At 43.6% G+C, this 16,441-nt stretch overlaps 1 protein-coding gene across 2 annotated transcripts in view; it reads right to left on the bottom strand.

Annotated features, from left to right (window-relative positions):
• Positions 1 to 16,441, bottom strand: part of rsph3 (radial spoke head 3) — an 80,565-nt gene that overhangs the window by 40,515 nt on the left and 23,609 nt on the right. For both annotated transcript variants that reach the window (XM_087991470.1, XM_043696170.2), the window contains exon 3: positions 151 to 292. In XM_087991470.1, the coding sequence (XP_087847596.1) occupies positions 151 to 292 (142 nt within the window). The remainder of the gene's footprint in view (positions 1 to 150; positions 293 to 16,441) is intronic.

Below are 16,441 nucleotides of genomic sequence, written 5' to 3'. Positions count from 1 at the left end.
AAACTCCAAAATCAACCTATGAGCTCCAGAACCCCATTAAAACACTTGGAAATGTGACATCCTAATAATGCTTTCCAAACTCCTAAAGTAGCAGGCTTGGAAGAGTGAGCACTTTGTGTTATTTTGAACACAGACCCCTACTAATCATACCGGTCTGTACTTCTGTATGTATTCTTCCTTCCACAGGGTGTGGGGTTCCAGTTCGCTGCTGTGCTTTAGCTCGCCTCCTGGCCACTGCCCTCCTCTGAATTTCATGCTGTCGTTGGATTTCAATAGGGTCAGGCTGGGCTGTCTAAAGGGTTCAATAAGATGTGAAAAATATTTTTAAAAATACGTATAGATCTTTTTAAAAAAAGCTACCCAAAAAGCATTGTTAATAAGTTTAGCACATGCTGAAATAACAAACACATATAACTAAAGTTGTAGCATGCAACTAGGAAATATGCACTCTAATTACTATTAATCACATCTTTTTCCAACATGCACTTAACTATTTTTTGAGATTATCTTAAATTCATGCTTCTCAACATAATTTCCACTGGTCAGCAAGACAATCACCATTTTTCCTATGTAAAAGATAAAAACAATGACTGCAGATGCTGGAAACCAGATTCTGGATTAGTGGTGTTGGAAGAACACAGCAGTTCAGGCAGCATCCCAGGAGCAACGGATACAATAAATGATATTAGTGGATGTGTAGGTAAAACTTTGGATGTGGAAGGCTCCTTTAGGGCCTTGGATGGAGGTGAGGGAGGAGGTGTGGGCGCAGGTTTTGCAGTTCCTGCAGTGGCAGGGGAAGGTGTCAGGATGGGAGGGTGGGTTGTAGGGGGGGTGTGGACCTGACCAGGTAGTCACGGAGGGAACGGTCTTTGCGGAAGGCAGAAAGGGGTGGGGAGGGAAATATGTCCCTGGTGGTGGGGTCTTTTTGGAGGTGGCGGAAATGTCGGCGGATGATTTGGTTTATGCGAAGGTTGGTAGGGTGGAAGGTGAGCACCAGGGGCGTTCTGTCCTTGTTAGGGTTGGAGGGGTGGGGTCTGAGGACAGAGGTGCGGGATGTGGACAAGATGCGTTGGAGGGCATCTTTAACCATGTGGGAAAGGAAATTGCGGTCTCGAAAGGAGGAGGCCATCTGGTGTGTTCTGAGGTGGAACTGGTCCTCCTCGGAGCAGATATGGCGGAGGCGGAGGAATTTGGAATACAGGATGGCATTTTTGCAAGAGATAGGGTGGGAAGATGTGTAATCCAGGTAGCTGTGGGAGTCGGTGGGTTTGCAAAAAAATGTCAGTGTCAAGTTGGTCATCATTAATGGAGTTGGAGAGGTCCAGGAAGGGGAGGGAGGTGTCAGAGATGGTCCAGGTAAATTTAAGGTCAGGGTGGAATGTGTTGGTGAAGTTGATGAATTGCTCAACCTCCTCGCGGGAGCATGAGGTGGCGCCAATGCAGTCATCAATGTAGTGGAGGAAGAGGTGGGGAGTGGTGCCAGTGTAATTACAGAAGATCGACTGTTCTACGTAGCCAACAGACAGACAGGCATAGCTAGGGCCCTCTGCTAGGACGCCTCATAGTAGAGCGCTTTAGGGAACATCTCCGGGACACCCGGACCAATCAACCACACCGCCCTGTGGCCCAACATTTCAACTCCCCCTCCATGCAGAGGACATGGAGGTCCTGGGCCTCCTTCACGCCGCTCCCTCACCACCAGACGCCTGGAGGAAGAACGCCTCATCTTCCGCCTCGGAACACTCCAACCCCAGGGCATCAATGTGAACTTCAACAGTTTCCTCATTTCCCCTTCCCCCACCTCACTAGTTCCAAACTTCCAGCTCAGCACTGTCCCCATGACTTGTCCTACCTGCCTATCTACCTTTCCACCTATCCACTCCACCCTCCTCCCTGACCTGTCACCTTCATCCCCTCCCCCACTCACCTATGCTACTTTTTCCCCACCCCCACCCTCCTCTAGCTTATCTCTTCACCCTTCAGGCTCTCTGCCTTTATTCCTGATGAAGGGCTTTTGCCCGAAACGTCGATCATACTGCACCTGGGATGCTGCCTGAACTGCTGTGCTCTTCCAGCACCACTAATCCAGAACCATTTTTCCTATAAAAAACTCATTTTTGAAAACTTACTTCAATACACTTTGTAATTTCTCAATTGATGATGGCAACTTTTTATTCTGTTACATACTGGCAACTTTAGATAGTGCTTTTCTTCATTCATTCTATGTCCATCCTATAACAGACTCTACTCATTCAATTAAAACATTCAATGCTATATATTCTATGTTTGTAACAGGTCATGTAGTCCAGTTTGTCAACACTGATTGTAGTGTACCTATACCAAATGAACTGAAGCATTTCAAAAAAGCAGCTTACCAACACCTTCTCATGAGGCAATTAGGGATGGCCAATAAATTGTGGCCGAGCCAGGAAAATTCCACATATGAATTTATGAATTCCACATATTAAAAAAATTCACATAATTGCTATGTTGTAGAAGTGGGGGCCAGGCATCCATCAGGTCTACAATGGGTCTCTCAATGAGTGTTATGACTCAATGCCTTCTCGCCTTGACCCAACATATTATTTAAATAAAACAAAACTCATGCCCATTTGAACCTCCACCACACTTCCTGGCAGTGCATTCCAAACTCTCAACATGTATTATACATAGGAGTATCCTCTTAATCTGCTCATCAAAAATGGACAGCCCCAATTTCTCCAATCTAACTTCATAAATGAAGCTACACCCTCAAGTTAAAGAATGAGAGAAGATCTGAAACCAAAAGAGAAAAGGCTGGAAAATCTCAGCAGGTCTGGCAGCATCTGTAAGGAGAGAAAACAGTTGACATTTCGAGTCTAACTGACCCTTTGACAAAGCTCAATTTGCTTTTATTACGAGAAGATCTAATTGACATATATAAAGATGCAAAATGTAGGGTGGCATGGTGCCTCAGTGATTAGCATTGCTATCTCATAGCACCAGGGATCTAGGTTTGATTTTGATTCCATCCTCAGTCGACTATCTGTGGAGTTTGTAGATTTTCCCCATGTCTGCTTGGGTTTCCTCCAGGTGGTCTGATTTCCTCCCACAGTCCAAAGATGAGCAGGTTACATGGATTGGTCATGCCACATTGTCCATATTGTCCAGGGGTTACAGGGTTACAGAGACACGGTGGGGTCTGGATGATAAAGCCCTGAATATTGTAGGCTTTATGAATTACTCTCTCTCTGTCCTGACTTATGCACATTTACACCAAAGTCTCTCTGCCCAATTTAGTCCCTCAGCCAGATGGAAGTGGTCATGGTCTTTGAAGCTGCAGTTTAATAAGCCTTGGTGAGTTTCTACAGCGCACCTTATAAATAGTACACACTGCTGCTACAGAGTCAGTGATGAAAGGAGTGGATATTTGAGGATGTACTGCCAAGTAAATGGACTGTCTTGTCCTAATGGTGTCAAGCTTCTTCAGTCGGAAGTATTCCATTACACTCCTGACTTGTAAATGGTGGACAGGCTTTGGGAGTCAGGAGGGGAGTTGCTTGCTTCAGGATTCCTAACGTCTGACCTGCTCTTGTAGAAAATGGAACTGTACAGCACAGGAACAGGCCTTTAGGCCCACAATATTGTATCGAACAGGATGGCAAATTAAATTAATATCTTCTGCCTGCCCTTGGTTCATATCCCTCCATTCCTTGCATATTCATGTGCCTATTTAAAAGTCCCTTAAATGCCCCTAACATATCTGTGCCCACCACCACCTCTGGTAGCAATTTTCAGATTCCTAACCACATGCTGCTTACAAAACATGCACCTCACACCTCCTTTGGATTTACCCCTCTCACCTTAAATGCATACCCCCTAGTATTAGGCATTTCAATCCTCGGAAAAAGATTCTGACTGGTAATCCTATGTGTGCATCTCAATATTATAGACTTCTATCAAGTTCCCCTCAACTGCTGCCATTGCAGAGGAAACAACCTGCATTTTTCTAGCCTTTCCTAATAGCTCATACCCTCTAATCCAGGCAGCATCCTGGTAAATCTCTTCTCCACCCTCTCAAGTCTCCACATCCTTCCTGCAATTTGGCAACCAGAATTGAACACAATACGCAAAGTGTAGCAAAATCAAAGTCTTATAAAACTGCAACATGATATCCTGACACTTCTACTCAATTCCCCAACCAATAATGACAAGCATGCGAGATGCTTTCTTCACCACTCTACTCATTTGCATGGCCACTTTCAGGGACCTATGGACTTGAACCCAAGATCCCCCTGTACATCAATGATGTTCAGGGTCTTGCCATTTACCATATACTTTTCCTTAACATTTAATTTCTCAAAGTGTAGCATCTTACACTTACCCAGACTAAACTCCATTTGGCATTTCTCCACCCATTTTTGCAACTGATTTTTATCCCACTGCATCCCTAGACAATCTAGGCTATCCATGATTCCACTGATCTTTGTATTGTCTGCAAATGTACTAACCCAGTCATCTACATTTTCATCCAAATCATTTATACACATCACAAACAGCAGAGCTCCCAGTACAGATCCCCGCAGAACACCACTTGTCATGGGTCTTCAGCCTGAAAAACACTCTCTACCCCTATCTTCTGCCCTCTATGGGCAAGCCAATTCTGAATCTATGTGGCCAGGTCACTGTGGATCCCATGTAGCTTAACCTTCTGGATGCGCCTACCATGAGGGACCTTGTCAAAAGCCATAGTAAAATCCATGTAGACAACATCTAGTGCTTTACCCTTATTGATCACCTTTGTCAACTCCTCAAAAAATTCCATCAAGTAAGTAAGATATGACATACCCTGTACAAAGCCATGCTCAGTGACCCCAATTAGGCCATGCTTTTCCAAATGCGAATAAATCCTATCCTAAAGAATTCTCTCCAATACCTTCCCAGCCAACAATGTGAGACTCCACTGGTCTATGGTTCCTGCATTATCCCCACTTTCCTTCCTGATCACAGAAACACCATTAGCTACTCACTGGTTCTTTGGTCCCTCTCCAGTGGCCAATGACGTTACAAAGATCTTGGGTAAGGCCTCAATCTTCTCTCTTGCCTCTCTCAATAATCAGGGATAGATACCGGGGGGGGAGGGGTCATATCCACCTTAATGCTTTTCAAGAGATCCAACGCCACTTCTTTCTTGATCTCAAAATGCCCTACCATGTGCCACACAAATCTCCAAATCCTTCTCATGGGTGAACACAGAAGTAGAGTACACATTTAGGATCTCTTCTACATTCTCTGCCTCCAAGCACAATTTCCTTCCTTCTTGGGGCCATTTATGACTAGTCCAATTCAGTTTCTGTTCAATGGTAACCCCCAAGATGTTGACAGTGGGGAATAGGGAGGGAGGCAGGGGTGTTCAGTGATGGTGATACTATTAAATGTCAAGCAGTGACAGTTAGATTGTCGCTTAGAACATAGGACAATACAGTGCAGAAAAGGCCCTTCGGCCCTCGATGTTGCGCCGACCTGTGAACTATTCTCAGTTCGTCTCCCTACACTATCCCAAAATCATCCATGTGCTTATCTAAGGATTGTTTAAATCTCCCTAATGTGGCTGAGTTGACTACATTAGCAGGTAGGACATTCCACCCCCTCACCACTCTCTGCGTAAAGAACCTGCCTCTGACATCTGTCTTAAATCTATCACCCCTCAATTTGTAGTTATGCCCCTTCGTACAAGCTGACGTCACCATCCTAGGAAAACGACTTTCATTGTCCACCCTATCTCATCCTCTTGGTCATTTGCACCACACAAGTGTCAGGCAATGTTACTTGCCATTGTTGTAGTATGGATCAGTCAGCTTAATCAAATCAGCTTTCCCACCTCCATTTACAACACAGTAAAATTAAAACCTTAAAAGACCATCAAAATAGAATCCAAGGGGCCCATTAACAGAAGTTTTGAAAATCCAATCCCAGACTCTGAATAACCGATTCTAAACATTGGGTTTGGATCTTAAACAAAAGATCTTAAACACTGTGGGCAGCACGGTGGCACAGTGGTTAGCATTGCTGCCTCACAGCACCAGAGACCCGGGTTCAATTCCCGCTTCAGGCGACTGACTGTGTGGAGTTTGCAAGTTCTCCTCGTGTCTGCGTGGGTTTCCTCCGGGTGCTCCGGTTTCCTCCCACAGCCCAAAGATGTGCAGGTCAGGTGAATTGGCCATGCTAAATTGCCCATAGTGTTAGGTAAGGGGTAAATGTAGGGGTATGGGTGGGTTGCGCTTCGGCGGGGCGGTGTGGACTTGTTGGGCCGAAAGGCCTGTTTCCATACTGTACGTAATCTAATCTACAATCTAATCTACTTAACTATTAATAATACAATGACCTCAGCATAGAGTCATAGAGATGTACAGCATGGAAACAGACTTTTGATTATACCGATCAAATATTCTAACCTAATCTAGTCCCATTTGCCAGCACTTGGCCCATATCCCTCTAAACTCTTCCCATTTATATGCCTATCCAAATGCCTTTTAAATGCTATAATTGTCACCAGCCTCCACCACATCCTCTGGTAGCTCATTCCATACACGCACCACCCTCTGCATGAAAACATTGCCCCTTAGGTCCCTTTTATATCTTTCTCCTCTCACCCTAAACCTATGCCCTCTAGTTCTGGACTCCCCCACCCCAGGAAAAAGATCTTGTCTATTTATCCTATTCATACTCCTTATGATTTTATAAACCTCTATAAAGGTCACCCCTCAGCTCCAGGGAAAACAGCCCTAGCCTATTCAGCCTCTCGCGATAGCTCAAATCCTCCAATCCTGGCAATATCCTTGTAAATCTCTTCTGAACCTGTTCAAGTTTCACAACACCCTTCTGATATGAAGGAGGCCAAAATTGCATACAATATTCCAAAAGTGGCCTCACCAAAGTCCTGTATGACCAGAACATGACCTCCCAACTCCTATCCTCAATGCTCTGCCCAATAATGGAAAGCACGGGACAGCACGGTGGCTCAGTGGTTAGCCTCACAGCACCAGGGTCCCAGGTTCAATTCCGACCTTAGGCGACTATTTGTGTGGAGTCATAGTGTTGGGTGCATTCATCAGAGGGAAATGGGTCTGGGTGGGTTACTCTTCGGAGGGTCGGTGTGGACTGGTTAGGTCAAAGGGCCTATTTCCTCACTGTCGGGAATCTAATCTAATCTAATAAAAAACACCTTCTTCAATATCCTATCTACCTGCAAGTCTACTTTCAACCTGCACTCCAGGGTTCAGCAATACCCCCTAGGACCTTACCATTAGAGTGTATAAGTCCTGCTCTGATTTGCTTTTCCAGAATGCAGCACCTCGCATTTATCTAAATTAAGCTCCTTCTGTCACTCCTCAGCCAAATGATCAATCTGATCAAGATCCCATTGTACTCTGAGGTAATCTTCTATGCTGTCCACTATACTTCCAATTTTGGTGTCATCTGCAAACTTACTAACTATACCTTTTATGTTCACATCCAAATAATTTAAGTAAATGACGAAAAGTAGAAGACAATCCTTGTGGCACACCACTGGTGCCAGACTGAAAGGCAACCATCCACCACTACCTGACTTCTACCTTCGAGCCAGTTCTGTATCCAAATGGCTAGATCTCCCTGTATTTCACGAGATCTTACCTTGCTAACCAATCTCTCGTGAGGAACCTTGTCAAATGCCTTACTGAAGTCTGGATAGATCACATCTACCACTCTGGCCTCATCAATCCTCTGTGACATCTTCAAATAAAAACTCAATTAAGTTAGTGAGACATGATTTCCCATGCACAAAGCCATGTTGACTATCCCTAACCAGTCCTTGCCTTACCAAATACATGTAAATCCTGTCCTTCAGGATTCTCTCCGACAATTTGCCCACCACCGATGTCAGTCCCACAGGTCCCCTGGCTTGTCCTTACTACCTTTCTTAAATTGTGGCACTAGGTTAGACAACTTCCAATCTTCCTGCACCTCACCTGTGGCTACCCATGATACAAATATCTCAGCAAGGGGCCCAGCAATCACTTCCCTAGCTTCCCCCAGAGTTCTAGGATATACCTGATTAGGTCTTGGAGATTTATCCACTTTTTTCAAGATATCCAGCACTACCTCCTGTGTAATATGAACATTTTTCAAGATGTCACCATCTATTTCCCCACATTCTATATCTTTCATGTCCTTTTCCACAGTAAACACTGATGCAAAATACTCGTTTTAGTATCTCTGCCATTTCCTGTGGCTCCACCCATAGGCTGCTTTTCTCATCTTTGAGGGGCCGTATTCTTTCCATAGTTTCCCTTTTGTCCTTCAGGAAGGGCTTATGCCAGAAACGTTGATTCTCCTGTTCCTTTGATACTGCCTGATCTGCTGCGCTTTTCCAGGAACACATTTTTAAGCTCTGATCTCCAGCATCTGCAGTCCTCACTTTCTCCTAGCCTTTCCTTTCACCCTAACATGAATACACTGTCTCTGGACTCTCGTTATCTAATTTTTGAAGGCTTCCCATTTACCAGCCGTCCCTTTACCTGCGAACATCTCCCCCCAGTCAACTTTTGAAAATTCTTGCCTAATACCGCTAAACTTCAACTTTTAGATCCAGTCTAACCTTTTCCATCACTATTTTAAAATTAATAGAATTATGGTTGCTGGCCGCAAAGTGCTCCTCCAGACACTTGCCCTGCCTTATTCCTCAACAGTAGGTCAAGGTTTGCATCTTATCTAGTAGGTACATCCACATACTGAATCAAAACATTTCATTGTACACACTTAACAAATTCCTCTCCATCTAAACCCTTAACAGTATGTCAGTCCCAGTCTATGTTTGGAAATTTAAAATCCTCCTCTATAACTGAAATCTCCTTCCAAATTTGTTTCTCAATTTCCCGTTGACTATTAGGAGTCTAAAATACAATCCCAATAAGGTGATCATCCCTTTCTTATTTCTCAGTTCCAGCCAAATTACTTCCCTAGATGTAGTCCCAAGAACATCCTCAAGTACAGCAGCAATGCTATTCCTTATTAAAAATGCCACTCCCCCTCCTCCCCCCCCCCTTTCTATCCTTGTTATAGCATTTGTATCCTGAAACATTTAAGCTGCCAGTCCTGTCCATTCCAGAGCCATATTTCTGTATTTGCTATGATATCCCGGTCCCATGTTGCTAACCATGCCAATTTTGTCTGCCTTTCCGGTTTGGCCTTTGCATTGAAATAAATGCAATTTATCAGTCTCACCCCATTCTCTTTGTTCCTGCCTGCCCTGACTGTTTGACTCATTTCTTTCCCAACTATTGATCTCTTTCCTCACTATTTTCCCAGGTCCCCCTGATCCTCTGCACGTTACTCGTTTAAATCCTCCCGAGCAGCTCGAGCAAATCTCCCTGCCAATTGGAAGGTTACTTGTTATCCAACAGTAGGTCAAGCAACCTTCCAATTCAAGTGCAATCTGTCCTTCTGTACAGGTCACTTCTACCCAAGAAGAGAGATTCCAATGATCCAAAACTGTGAACCCTTCTTCCCTGCACCAGCTCCTCAGCCATGCATTCATCTGCTCTATCCTCCCATTCCTACCTTCACTAGCTCGTAGCACTAGGAGTAATCCAGATATTACTACCCTTGACGACCTCCTTTTTAAATTCCTGATTAACTTTCTATAATCTCCCTTCAGAATCACATCATTTTTCCTTCCTGTGTAGAGAAGGGGGTGGTGAGATTGTACATGGGAGGGAGAGAGAAATTGTGAGATTTTACAGCAGAGAGAGATAGAGAGAAAAACTGAGATTGTGCAGGAGAGAGAATACTGAGAGTTATCAGTTATTCTATATATAAAGCACCCCAATCCCCTCAATTACATTCCAGTCTGTACCTCATTCATGAGGACCTGTTCTTCTATAAATAAACACCCTGAACCTCTCTATAAAATGCCAATCTGTAACTAAATTCCATTTATTTGTTATTCCAAACATAAATCACCTCGAACCGCTCGATTAGATTCCAGTCAGTAACTCCCTCCTGGGTTTCTATTATTCCATGTTTCAACCACTCCAAATCATTCAATTAGATTTCAGACTAAAACCCATTCTCCGTTGTGTTATGAAAGACATAGATGAAAATGTGTTGCTGGAGAAGCGCAGCAGGTCAGGCAGCATCTAGGGAACAGGAGAATCGACGTTTCGGGCATTAGCCCTTCTTCTTCCTGAAGATTATTTCTCCAGCAACACATTTCCATCTCTGATCTCCAGGATCTGCAGACCTCATTTTCTCTTATGAAAGACATAAACTCACTGAGACCGTCAATGAAATTCCAGTCTCTAACTCAGTATGAACTAAACGGTTGAATATAAAACTGGAAGCGGGAACAAAGAAAGCTGTGGTTGAAGAGAGTGCTGATTTAACAAAAAGGAATGCTAACTGGTGAGCCATTGCAATAAGTCTTGGGGAGTGAAAATATTTCAAAATTGTGCATTCACTTACTATTGAAGTGGGTCATTTTTGAACAGGATTTGGTTTAAGAAAACAACTCTCAAAAGTCACATATCTTGGCTCCTTAATAACTTCATTCAAAGTTCCAAAATTTCTCAAATTTATAAATTGTGATGAAAAGAAAAGCAAATGAGTGTTAGCATTAAATTCAAGAGGGCTAGAATACAAGCACAGATATACTGCTGAGGCTGTATAAGACTCCAGTCAGGCCGTATTTGGAATATTGAGAGCAGTTTGGGTCTTGTATTAAAGGATGGATGTGTTGGCATTGGAGGAGTTCCAGGCAAGATTTACCAGAATGATCCCAGGGATGAAAGGCTTATCATATGAGGAGCAACTGAGGACACTGGGTGTGTACTCAATGGAGTTTAGAAAGATGAGAGAGGATCTCATTGAAACTTACTAGATACTGAGGGCCCTGGGTAGAGTGGACATGAAGAAGATCTTTCCACTAGTGGGGAGACCAGGACCCAAGCGCATAGCATCAGTGCAGGGACAACCCTTTTGCACTAAGAGAGTGTCATAGAGTTGTGCAGTAAAGAAACAGACCCTTTGGTCCAACTCATCCCTGTGGACCAGATACTTTAAATTAATCAAATCCCATTTTGCCAGCATATGGCCTTCTAAACCATTCATGTTCCTATTCATGTACCCACCCAGATGCTTTTTAAGTGTTGTAATTGTCCCAGCCTCCACCACTTCCTCTGGTAGGTCATTCCATACAACACGTGAAAAAGTTGCCCTTTGGGTCCTGTTTAAGTCTTTCCTCTCTCTCATTGAACCTATGCCATCTGGTTTTCTTTCAACCTCTTGGAAAAAGACCTTGGCTATTCACCCTATCTATGCTGCTCATAGAATCATGGACTTGTATAGCACGGAAATAGACCCTTCATGATTTTGAACCTCTATAAGGTCATCCCTCAAACTCTACTCCAGAGAAAATAGCCCCAGCCTAATAAAACCACTTGGAATAACTCAAACCCTCCAACCTTGGCAAAATCCTTGTAAATCTTTTCTGAACCCTTTCAAGTTTCACAACATCCTTCCTACAGCAGAGAGAACAGAATTGAATGCAGTATTTCAAAAGTGACTTAACCAATGTCCAGTATGGCTGCAACATGACCACCCAACTCCTAAACTCGATTGCACTGACCAATAATGGAAAGCATATTAAATGCCACCTTAACTACCCTATCTACCTGTGATTCGCGCTTCAGGTAACTGTGAACTGCACCTCAAGGTCTCTTTGTTCAGGTGAGGAGGAATTTCTTCAACCAGCGGGTGGGTAATCCGTGGAACTTATTGCCACAGTCTCTCAGCCAAGTCATTTGAGTGTATTCAAAACAGATTTTAATCAGAAAGGACATCAAGGGGTACATGGAGAAGGCATGAAAAGGAGGTTGAGAAACCTATATTAGGCATGACCAAATGGTGGAGCAGGTTTGATGGGTCAAATGGCCTAACTCTGCTCCTATATCATATGGAGACAGTGCGAGATAGGCAGCATTGTAACCAGTATGGTAGTTACATGATCAAAGGGTATGCATATCTTCAGTGAATGGGGAAAGCAGAGGGGGATGGTGTTCAAAGTAGGCAAGTGAGGAGTCACTAAAATATGTTGTTTATGAGTTCAACACTTAAAAGGTTATACAAGTTTTGGAATTGTTCTCAGCAAAAGGAAACTGATCAAACATCAATTAGAATTTTTCAGTGCAGACTCATAATAATCTGATGCCTTTTCCTCACTATCCCACACAAATTCTGGTAAATTTGGGAACACATCATTTATCCTCCTAAATGTTGGTGGAACAAACAGGTTAATTTCTTGTGATTTGTCCTCACTCCAATTTCCTTTCCAAGCTATCTCTGCTGAGTCAATGTTTAAATCTAAGACTGTCCTGATCTGATACCATTTGGAAATCTTAATCTGCTTCTGCCCCTTCCTGATTGTTGTTCACTGGAAGGGTGTCTGCCTGCTTCTCTCCCATCTTTCAGAACACATGAAAACCTCTATACACAGCAGTTGAAGATCTTTCCACTAGTGGGGAAACCAGGACCCAAGAGCACAGTTCAGCTCATTGTTGAGTTGAGTTGGTCCATGATGGGTACTTTTTCCCCCATTCATATCCTATTGCTCTGTAAATAAGTCGGCCACTCCCCTCAATTCGAGTCCAGTTTATAACTCACTCCCGGGTTTCTGGTATTCTGTGTATAAACCAACCTGACCACTTGGATTAATTTCAGTCTGTAACTCACTCCTGGGTTTCTATTACTCTATATAAAAAGCACCCCAATCCTCTCAATTAGATTCCAGTCTGTGAGTCACTCTGTATATAAACCTATGCCCTCTAGTTCTGAACTCCCCAACCCTAGGGAAAGACCTTGTCTATTTATCCTATCCATGCCCCTCATGATTTTATAAATCTTTACAAGGGCACCCCATAGCCAATGACGCTCCAGGGAAAATAGCCCCAGCCTATTTAGACTCTCACAATAGCTCAAATCCTCCAACTCTGGCAATAATCTTGTAACTCTTTTCTGAACGTTTCAAATTTCACAACATCCTTCCAAAAGGAAGGAAACTAGAACTACACACAATATTCCAAAAGTGGCCTAACCAATGTCTGTATGGCCACCACATGACCCCCCTATACTCAATGCTCTGACCAATAAAGGAAAGCAGACTAAATTATTTCATCGTTATCCTATCTATTTGTGACTATACTTTCAAGGAACTATGAACTTGCAGTCCAAGGTCTCTTTGTTCAGCAACACTCCCCAGGACGTTACCATTAAAGCGTATAAATCCTGCTTTTCCAAAATGCAGCATCTCACATTTATCTAAATTACACTCCATCTGCCACTCCTCAGCCCGCTTACCCATCTGATCAAGATCCCGTTGGAACATTCTTCGCTGTCTACTACACCTCCAATTCTGGTGTCATCTGCAAACTTACTAACTATACTTCCTGTGTTCACATCCAAATCATTTACATAAATGAAGAAAAGTAGTGGACCCAGCACCTTTGGCACACCACTGGTGACAGGCCTTCAGTCTAAAAAGCAACCCTCCACCACTACCTTTTGTCTTCTACCTTTGAGCCAGTTCTATATCCAAATGGCTAGATCTCCCTGTATTCCATGAGATCTAACCTTGCCAACCAGTATCCTATGAGGAACCTTGTCAAATGCCTTACTGAAGTCTGGATAGATCACGCCTACCACTCTGCCCTCATCAATCCTCTTCATTACTTCTTCAAAAAACTCAATCAAGTTCATAGAGTCATATAGCAATGTACAGCAATGTACAGCACGGAAATAGACCCTTCAGTCCAACTCACCCACGCTGATCAGATATCCCAACCTAATCTAGTCCCACCTGACAGTACAAGGCCCATATCCCTCCAAACCCTTCCTATTCATATGCCTTTTAAGTATTGCAATTGTACTTAACTCCACCTCTTCCTCTGACAGCTTATTCCATACACGTACCACACTGCATAAAAGTTGCCCCTTGAGACATGATTTCCCACACACAAAGCTATATTGACTATCCCTAGTCAGTCCTTTCCTTTCCAAATACATGTAAATCCTGTCCCTCTGATTCCCTCCAACAATTTGCCCACTGGTCTATAGTTCCTTGGCTTTTCCTTACCACCTTCCTTAAATAGTGGTACCACATTAGCCAACTTCCAGTCTTTCAGCACCTCACCTGTGACTATCGATGATATAAATATCTCAGCAAGAGGCCCAGCAATCACTTTTCTAGCTTCCCACAGAGTTCTAGGGTATACCTGATCAGGTCCTGGGGATTTATCCACTTTTATGCATTTCAAGACATCCAGTACTACCTCCTCCGTAATATGGACATCTTTCAAGATGTGACCAGCTATTTCTCCACATCCTATATCTTCCATGTCCTTTTCCACAGTAAACATTGATGCAAAATACTCATTTATTAACACCAACATCTCCTATAGCTTCATACTTGGGCTACCTTGCTGATCTTTGAGGGGCTCTATTCTCTCCGTAGTTACCCTTTTGCCCTTAATGCATTTATAAAAATCCTTTGGATTCACCATAACCCTATTTGTCAAAGCTATCTCATGTCCCCTTTGCACCCTCCTGATTTCCCATTTAAATACACTCCTACTGCCTTTATACTCTAAGGATTCACTCAATCTCTCCTGTCTATACCTGTCTATAATGTCAAAATTAGCCTTCCTACAATTTTAGATCTGGTTTCTCTTTTTCCATCACTATCTTAAAACTAACAGAATCACGGTCATTGGCCCCAAAATGTTACCCCGCTGATACCTCAGTCACCTGCCCTGCCTTAATTCCCAAAAATAGGTCCAGTTGCACCAGTTTTGCCCTTTCTCTAGTAGGTACATACACAGAATTAGTAAATTTCTTTTACATAATTCACAAATTCCTCTCCATCTGGGGCAGCACGGTGGCTCAGTGGTTTGGACTGCTGCCTCACAGCACCAGGGACTCGGGTTCAATTTTCGCCTGGGGTGACCGTGTGGAGTTTGCACATTCTCCCCGTGTCTGTGTGGGTTTGCTCCGGTTTCCTCCCACAATCCAAAGATGTGCAGGTCAGGTGAATAGTGTTAGGTGCATTAGTCAGGGGTAAATATGGGGAATGAGTCTGGGTGGGTTACTCTTTGGAGGGTTGGTGTGGACTTGTTGGGCCAAAGGGCCTGTTTCCATACTGTAGGGAATCTAATCTAAACCCTTAACAATATAACAGTCTCAGTCTATATTTGAAAAGTTAAAATCCCCTACCATAACCACCCTATTATTCTTGCGATAACTGAAATCTCCTTACAAATTTGTTTCTCAATTTCCCATTGACTATTATGGGATCTAAAATACAATCTCAATAAGGTGATCATCCCTTTCTTATTTCTCAGTTCTAGCCAAATTACTTTCCCGGAGGTATTCCTAGGGATATCCTACGTACAGCAGTAATGCTATCAAAATGCTACTCTCCCTCTTCTCTTGACCCCCTTTCTATCTTTCCTATAGCATTTGTGCCCTGGAACATTTAAGCCGCCAGTCCTGTCCATCCCTGAGCCATGTTTTTGTAATTGCTATGATATCCCAGTCCCATGTTCCTAATCATGCTCTGAGTTCGCCTGCCTTCCCTGTTAGACCTCTTGCATTGAAGTAAATGCAGTTTAGTTTATCAGTCCTACCTTGTTCTCTGCTTTGTTTCTGCCTGCCCTGACTGTTTGACTCGCTCTCAACTGGGTCCCACCCCTCCACCTTACTAGTTTAAATCCTTCGAGCAGCTCTAGCAAACCTCCCTGCCAGATTTTGAGTCGCCTTCCAATTCAGGTACAATTCGTCCTTCCTGTACATGTCACTTCCACCCCAGAAGAGAGATTCCAATGATCCGAAACCGTGAACCCTTCTCCCCTGCACCAGCTCCTCAGTCACGCATTCATCTGCTCTATCCTCCTATTCCTACCCTCACTAGCTCGTAGCACTGGGAGTAATCCAGATATTACTACCCTTGACGACCTCCTTTTTAAATTCCTGCCTACCTTTCTATATTCTCCCATCAGAATCTCATCCTTTTCCCTTCCTGTATAGAGAGGGAGATAGTGAGATTGTACACGGGAGGGAGAGAGAAATTGAGAGATTTTACAGGACACAGAGAGAGAAATACTGAGATTTTGCAGGAGAGAGAGAGAGAGAGTATTGAGTTATCAGTTATTCTATATAAAAAGCACCTCAATTACATTCTGTAACAGGGAACAAAAAAAAAGGGCAGCACAGTGGCACAGTGGTTAGCACTGCTGCCTCACAGCGCCAGAGACCCGGGTTCAATTCCCGCCTCAGGCGACTCTCTGTGTGGAGTTTGCATGTTCTCCCCGTGTCTGCGTGGGTTTCCTCCGGGTGCTCCGGTTTCCTCCCACATGCAGGTTAAGTGAATTGG

This window comes from Chiloscyllium plagiosum, unplaced genomic scaffold (assembly GCF_037043375.1).
Source record: "Chiloscyllium plagiosum isolate Xiang-an unplaced genomic scaffold, Cpla_swu_hap1 HiC_scaffold_10, whole genome shotgun sequence".
NCBI lineage: Eukaryota > Metazoa > Chordata > Chondrichthyes > Orectolobiformes > Hemiscylliidae > Chiloscyllium > Chiloscyllium plagiosum.
Note: the sequence above shows the minus strand (reverse complement) of the source record. Positions and strands in the feature narration are given on the sequence as shown.